At 34.2% G+C, this 7,537-nt stretch overlaps 2 protein-coding genes across 2 annotated transcripts in view; one reads left to right on the top strand and one right to left on the bottom strand.

Annotated features, from left to right (window-relative positions):
• The window catches only part of LOC107700465 (ARL14 effector protein-like), a 7,086-nt gene extending 5,569 nt beyond the window's left edge, over window positions 1-1,517 (top strand). The window contains exons 4-5 of the mRNA XM_016502121.1: window positions 749-801; window positions 999-1,517. Coding sequence (XP_016357607.1) covers window positions 749-801; window positions 999-1,227 — 282 coding nt within the window. The 3' untranslated portion in view covers window positions 1,228-1,517. The remainder of the gene's footprint in view (window positions 1-748; window positions 802-998) is intronic.
• A 1,643-nt stretch (window positions 1,518-3,160) lies between these two features.
• LOC107700395 (gonadotropin subunit beta-1-like) lies at window positions 3,161-4,530 on the bottom strand. Its single transcript, XM_016502028.1, has 2 exons — window positions 4,357-4,530; window positions 3,161-3,379 (listed from the first exon to the last, which is right to left on the bottom strand). Exons 1-2 carry the CDS (start codon window positions 4,528-4,530, stop codon window positions 3,161-3,163), a joined length of 393 nt encoding a protein of 130 aa, XP_016357514.1.
• Window positions 4,531-7,537: the final 3,007 nt, after the last annotated feature.

Here is a 7,537-nt window from a genome sequence, read left to right as displayed (position 1 = left end):
TGTGTGTGTGTGTGTGTGTGTGTGTGTGTGTGTGTGTGTGTGTGTGTGTATATACACACACACACACACACACACAATTGCATTGTAAGACTAGACTAAAACTCTTTTTGTTGTTGCTTAAGGCCTTAAGTTATAGTAGTTTTTTCTGGCATTTTTAAATTGATTAATCAAATGAAACTCTGAATAACCTTTTCATGATTGAAAAGTATAGAATTTTGTTTTCGCCATGGAATAAAAAAAGGTAATGCTGACTTATCTCACAATTCATAATATTTTTTTTTAAACAATTCTGAGTTTACATCTCGCTCTTCTAACTTTTTTTCTATAATTTCTGAGTTTACTTCTTGCAATTCTGTTAATTTTGTTGTTGTTGTTGTTGTTGTTTCATCACTGAATAAAAATAAAGTTAATTGTGATTTTTTTATCTCACAATTCTGACTTTTATTCTCAAATGCGAATTCTGAAAGTCAGAATTGCAAGGGGGAAAAAAGTCATGGTTACCTTTTTTATTTGTTTATTTACATTTTATCCCATATCAGAAACAAACTTCCATAGAAAAGTGTCTGAAAAGTGTCAACATTAAGAATTATATATTTCTTGAGCAAATCTGAAATGTGCTTGGCCATTAGGTGTCATCAAAGCTTTGCTTCCTAAAATAATTGTTGCCATTTAAAAAGGAACAGCTATAGTTCAGCTGACCACTTTTCCCTTTATAATGTCAATCCGAAATTTTTTTTCTTTATTACAGGGCAGAGGTGTGAATGACCGGAGACGTGCAGGGAAGCTCTCGTTAGGTGACAGGTACCTGTCTTTCTAGTTTCTCAAACTCATGAACGTACTACCTCAGTCATAATGAAGATTAAAATATAAATCATGGTTTCAGTTAATTGAATTGCATTTATATTCAAAGTGTTTTATATGGCATTTTAAGCATTGAAATAAACACTAAAGCTTGGATGAACTTATCCCATTTTTTGCCATCTTTCTTGTCCCTGCAGACAGACCCTGTCTCTCAAGAGTAAAGTGTATGACAGCAAAGGCCTGTTGATCTCATGTGGAAGGGATCTGTGTGACTGTCTAGATGTAGACTGCATGGGTTGCTTCTACCCATGTCCTGAGTGCGGCTCACGGAAGTGCGGTGTTGAGTGCCGATGTGACCGGAAATGGTTGTATGAGCAGGTGGAGGTAGAGGGGGGAGAGATCATTCGCAACAAGTTTGCCAGTTAGCTACTGGAAGACCAAGAAGACGACACCACTTCTGCTTCTGAGCATAAAAGACTGTCACTGGCTTGGTATATGGACATTGCAGAAGTACTTGGTTCATTTGCTATATTGTTTATTTTTTGGAATTTAAAAGTTTAATAAAGAATGTTGTCTTATGTTTTTTATTCTTCCATGTTATCACTGCTATGTTCATTTCTGTAATCTTTCCAGGACTTCCACGTTCTTTAGTTATGCTGTAATGCTGCTGTGATGCCGAAATTTGTTTTTACACTTACAAAAATAAAATCTGAATATAAGCAGAGTACACAGTGCTGATTCAAAGGTTTTACAAATATGATCTAACTTCAAATGCTGTGAACATTTGGGAAAATGTATCTATTGAGAGTTTTATCTGAATCACTCTTATCTACACTATATCTTATGTAAAACATCAAGCATAACATGTAGCCATTGGTTGTATTTTATCATTATTTAATTTTTTATTTGAGTAAAAAAAAAAAAAAAGCTCTTTGATTTACTAAACCAACTATGATGATATACAGAAACCTGTTGGTTCACTGCAGGGCACTTTAGTATTTGTTTGATGATATCATCTATTAGATATTGTCTAAGATGTTTTTCTAATTGGCCCATTTGTCTCAGCCTGCACTTTCAGGGCGCTCCACCTCATGTTGCAGTGCTAGGAGCCAGCAACGTCAAGATGAAGAACAATCTGTCATAGGCCCAGTTTGCCTTGTAGCTACACAACAATACGAATGTACAAACAGCAAGAAAGTTGACTTGAAGCAGGGACAATATATTGCAAAAGAACACGAATGAGGCAGATTTTGATGATTTTCAAAACATTCACATCTAGACAGGCAGTTTATCTAAGGAAAACTGCCTGGGTGAAGCTTTTTCCAGTACAAATAACTGGCAGTGCAATTTAAAAGATGAAGCATTGATACAGTTTTTAAAAAATATAATTGTTGCAATGTAAGGCTAGGGTAAACCTTTTATTTCATTACTTAAGGTCTTGAGTTATAATAGGGAATTTCTGCCAGTTTTAAATCAACTAATCAAATGAAATTCTGATTAACCCTTTAATTTTTGAAAAGTGTCTGCAATGTGCCAACATAAAAATGTACACACACACATTTATATACACAGAGATGATTTGTTTCTCATTAACCTTGTAAAGTTTGTACTCCTAAGCAACTGTAAGTCATGCATGTTCTCGTTTGTTGATGACACCTTAAAGAGCATCTGCTATGATGTAGTGTCTCTTGTTTCTATCATCTGCGCCTTTTATTACCATACATGAGTATTAAAGGCTCTTTGGGATGTGCCCTAACCCATTTCTCTATTTATATGCCCCTTTTCCGGAAAACTCTGATATTCATATTCATGTATCATTAATTTATGTAAATGTAGCATGGTTTCAGTGAGTTTGTTCAGTGTATCAGAGCGAGCATCCTCACAGAGAGAATTTTTTACAGTTGGTCTCAGAAGGACAATTATAAGCTCTGGTTAAAAACGTACCAATTTCACAAGCAAAATTAAAGTGTCTGCATGTATAAGCGTTTGGGAACAGATGGTTTATCACAGGAAATGAGTTCTGTTTATGCTATGTGAGAGCTGTTTTAATGGTGCAATTTGTGCCTGACTAAGATTATTAACACCAGAGCCCACAGAAGATTCCAGAAGCACAAGAGGATGAAACAGCACCTCACAGAAGACCTGTCAGGAGCCAAAGCATATTTCATATTGATTTAAAAATTAAACATAGTTTGCCTTTAATGGGTTCTTGCAGTATGTTATATTTATTAATGCTTACAAATAATATGAAAAGGTTTCATATTTGTTTTATTCCATTATGCAATTTACATGGTATGAAATATTCAGAATTGTACAACAGGCTTTCAAATGGTTTTAGAGCGGGGTTTGGTTTCCTTGTCTAATGTGCATTGCAGCTGATTGTCTGCTGGCTGAGAACTCCACAGTCTGTGATGTCAGAATTACACTTGCTGCATTCACAACTGAGGGCCACTGGGTAAGTGAAAACGGAGTCAGCCCTGGCAGGGCAGCCTTTAAACTCATAGGTCTCGTAGATCCATTCTTTGAAGTTACAGGTGTTCTGGTAGTACAGCATCATTGGGCTACGGTAAACACTTTCCTGTCAAAATGTGAAGTAGTTTAGTTCCCTGTTATCTTTTAATGTTGTTAAAAGAAGTCTCTTATAGTTACTAAGGCTGCATTTATTTGATCAAATAAATGTAGTACCGTAAAAACAGTAATATTGTGAAATATTATTACAATTGTAAAAAACTGTTTGCTATTTTACTATATTTTAAAGTGTAATTTATTCTTGTGACAGCTAAACTGAACTTTCAGCAGCCATTACTCCAGTCTTAAGTGTCACATGATATGCTCATCAAGGCTGTATTTATTTGATCAAAAATACAGAAAAAAAACAGTAGAATTTTGAAATATTACTGCAATTTCCTATTTTAATATACTTTTCAAAATGTAATTTATTTCTGTGACGCAGCACTGAATTTTCATCAGCCATTACTCCAGTCTTAAGTGTCACATGATCCTTCAGAAATCCTTCTAATTTGCTGATTTGGTCCTCAAGAAACATTTGAGTGTTGAAAAGAGTTGTGCCGCTTAATGTTTTTGTGGAAACTGTGACACACTACCATTCAAAAGTTTGGGGTAAGAATGAAATTGAAATACTTTTTTTTTTTTGTTAATTAATACTTTTATTCAGCAAGGATGCATTCAGTTGATCAGTGACAGTAAAGACATTTATAATGTTATTATATATACATTTATAATGCTATTTTAAATAAATGCTGTTGTTTTGAATTTTTTATTCATCAAAGAATGAATGAATAAAAAAACAAGATTTCCACAAAAATATTAAGCAACAAAAAATTGTTGTTTAGCATTGATAATAATAAGAACTGCTGAGTACCAATAATAATTGAACACCATATCAGCATATTAGAATGATTTTTGAAGGATCATGTGACGCCGAAGACTGGAGTAATAACTGAATGGCTGAAAAATCATATAAATTCATATATATGTCAAATGTACATAAATCCATTTCAAAGAAAATGTTACAAGAATATTGCTTCATCCTACCTGTGTTTTGCAAAGCCCGGCACAGGCAGTGGTGTCAATTGTGAAGCAGCTGCCACATTCCTCACTTTCCACAGTAATGGAGATATTGGTGAGCCGACAACTGGACCTGCATTCTGATCCTGCCCTCATTAGCGCTGGTAACAGCATCACCATAACAACGAAGCGCATCCTCATCTGGAAATCAATGCGAAAGTGAGCAGCTAATCAAATACAGGTGCTGCAGTGGATAAATATTAGCACTGCATTTTGTGTCCATCTTGGGTTCTTTTGCTTATTGGACATAAACAAAAAGGTTGGCTAAATTATTATTAGTTGAGTAACTAAGATGAATCAATTTAAATTTGGTTTGGGAAAAGCAACTATCAAACACATTGAAACTGAAGTCAAATTACTAATATAAAGTTCATGCTAATATAATTATAATTACTAAAATACTTATATGAAGTTCATGTCAGTCCTACCTGCTGGAGCTTTGCTGAGACAAAATCACTTCACCTCACCTCACCTCAATTCACATGGACACTTATACCCTCCTGTCCGACGTGACGCCCACATCTAGTTGAGAGCAGCCATGTCTTATCATACTACTGCACTTGCTTTTGTGGAGGTGGCACAAATCCCCAAAAGCCCTGTGGCCATGGCATTCAGTCTGGAAGAGGCTTAGACAGAACAGGATCCATGTAAAGGCCACCACTGATGTTCTGCTTTTCAAGGTCAGTGTTCTGCAGCACAATTCCTGGATTGAAAATCACTGGAACAATAGCTTGTCTTCTCTAAAAGATCCACACATGGCTGCTTCTACAATTTATTTCTGCAGGATATTTTTGAGAAAATTTTACAAACCTAAAAATCAATCAGTTTTTAGTGTCCACTGCACCTGTTCAAGTTTTACCTGGTTAACTTTTGAAACAGTCTTTCATAACAGATGGAAGTGATGTTCCTACAAGAACAATAACAGGCATCAGATCATATCCTAATTGACAACACATTTACATTTAGACATTTAGCAGACACTTTTTTCCAAAGCGACTTACAAATGAGGACAGTGGAAGCAATCCAAATCAACAAAAGAGCAATGATAAGCAAGTGCTATAACAAGACTCAGTTAGCTTAATGCAGTACACGTAGCAAGTTTTTTTTTTTTTATCATATAATAAATAAAAAGAAAACAGATAGAATAGAAAAAGAATAGAGCAAGCTAGTGTTAGAGGCCTTTTTTGCTTTTGTTAATCAGAAGTCAGAAAGTCAGAATTATAATTGTATAATAAATAAAAAGAAAACAAATAGATAGAATGCAAAAAGATTAGAGAAGCAAGTGTTAGTTGTTTTTTTTAAAGAAAACAAGCAGTTAGTAAATAAATAGAGTGCAAGTCTAAAAGGGGCACGCTTTTTATTATTATAAAGAATAGAATTAAAAGTCTGTGAAAGTGATTTTGTGCCTCTTTGGGATGGCACAATAAAGCGACGTTCACTTGCAGAACGCAAGCATTTGGAGGGCACATAAGTCTGAAGTAATGAATTTAGGTAAAGGGGGTGCAGAGCCAGTGGTGGTTTTGTAGGCAAACATTAATGCCTTGAATTTTATGCAAGCAGCTATTGGTAGCCAGTGCAAACTGATAAACAAACAGAGATGTGACGTGCATTCTTTTCGGCTCGTTAAAAATTAATCTTGCTGCCACATTCTGCATTAATTGTAAAGGTTTGATAGAACTGACTGGAAGACCTTCCAAGAGAGCATTGCAATAGTCAAGCCTGGAAAGAACAAGAGCTTGAACAAAAAATAAAGGGACAAAACTTTAGAATAATTATATATTTTATCCAGTCATAATAAAGATGGAAATATATATATAATCTTTTTCTTATAAAATGAAAAAAGAGATACTTTTAATATTTTGATTTTTATTTTATTTTGATTTTTACTTCGTGTTTTAAACCTGAACAAAAAGGAAAAAAGTAACACCAGTTATTCATGTTGTTCCCATCATACTTTAATATGACTGGAAGATGGAAATAATATTTTTTTCTTCCAAAAATGATGTTAAATGTGTGTTTTTGTTGCTGTTTTAAATGTCTATATAGTTTTAATTTCAATTTTGTATTTTTTTTTTAATATAATTTTTAGATTAAAAAAATGTAAAAAGATATTTTAGCGTTTTTGAGTTAAGTCTGTTCTTCTCATCAAGGCTGCACTCATTTGATCAAAAATACAGAAAAAACTGAAATTGTGAAATACAATTTGCTGTATTTTTGATTCACTCAATGCAATAATATACTGTATATATATAACCACTGGAGTGTGGTTCCTGAGATGCCCTTTGCCAATAGGGTTGACAGGAGGATCTGGTGGTTAACCGTGTCAAAAGCAGTGGACAGATCCAGCAAGATAAGTATTGAAGATTTGGAATCCGCTCTTGCCAGACTTAGGGCTTCAACAACTGAGAGCAAGGCAGTCTCGGTTGAATGTCCACTTCTGGAACCAGACTATATGTCAGTAAACATATATGTCAGTATTTGGTATGTTGGTGTATATATTTGGCATTAACTGGTCTAACAATGCATTTTTTTTACCACTAGATCTATCTATTTATGTGAAAATAACTGGATTGAGATGCTCATGGGCTTTGAAAAGTGTAATGGGTAATTTGATGCATTAAATTGGTAAAGGATGCAATACATCGATCAAAGTGACAGTAAAAACATGACAGTAAAGACTGGAGTATGGCTTCTACATTGCTATGAACAACAGCATTTATTTGAAACAGAAATCTCATAAATTAAAAGTTACATTAAAAGCCTCAATGTGTTTACTGTCACTTTTGATCAGTTTAATGAATCCTTCCCCAATCCTGCATCAAATCACTCAATACACTTTTCAAAGCCCATGCGCATTTCAATCTCCATATAATTTTCAAATACAAATTTTGAAAGATAGATCTAGTGGTGAGCATAAGAGACTTATATCAAACTAAAAAATCTTACTGACCCCAAACTTATAAACTGAACATTTTATATACAATATATAATCTTCGAAACTGTCTTCTGTAAAATAACTATTCTAGCATTCATTCCATTTCGCAGCAGGCCTAGCCATTATTGCCTTGACCATTATCTGTTTTAAAGTTATATAGTGCCCTGGATTTTCATTTTGATTCTGTTTATTTTCTGTCACAGATCTCAGTCT

This window comes from Sinocyclocheilus anshuiensis, unplaced genomic scaffold, assembly GCF_001515605.1.
Source record: "Sinocyclocheilus anshuiensis isolate Anshui unplaced genomic scaffold, SAMN03320099.WGS_v1.1 scaffold154, whole genome shotgun sequence".
In the NCBI taxonomy this organism is placed as follows: domain Eukaryota; kingdom Metazoa; phylum Chordata; class Actinopteri; order Cypriniformes; family Cyprinidae; genus Sinocyclocheilus; species Sinocyclocheilus anshuiensis.
The sequence above is the reverse complement of the archived record's forward strand: the minus strand, read 5'-3'. Positions and strand labels throughout refer to the sequence as shown.

Bases quoted from the DNA above. Each gene is read 5' to 3' on its own strand.
- LOC107700395 (XM_016502028.1), bottom strand. From the start codon at position 4,530: ATGAGGATGCGCTTCGTTGTTATGGTGATGCTGTTACCAGCGCTAATG. The intron at 3,380-4,356 runs GTAGGATGAAGC...ACATTTTGACAG, and splicing joins CCGGGCTTTGCAAAACACAG to GAAAGTGTTTACCGTAGCCC.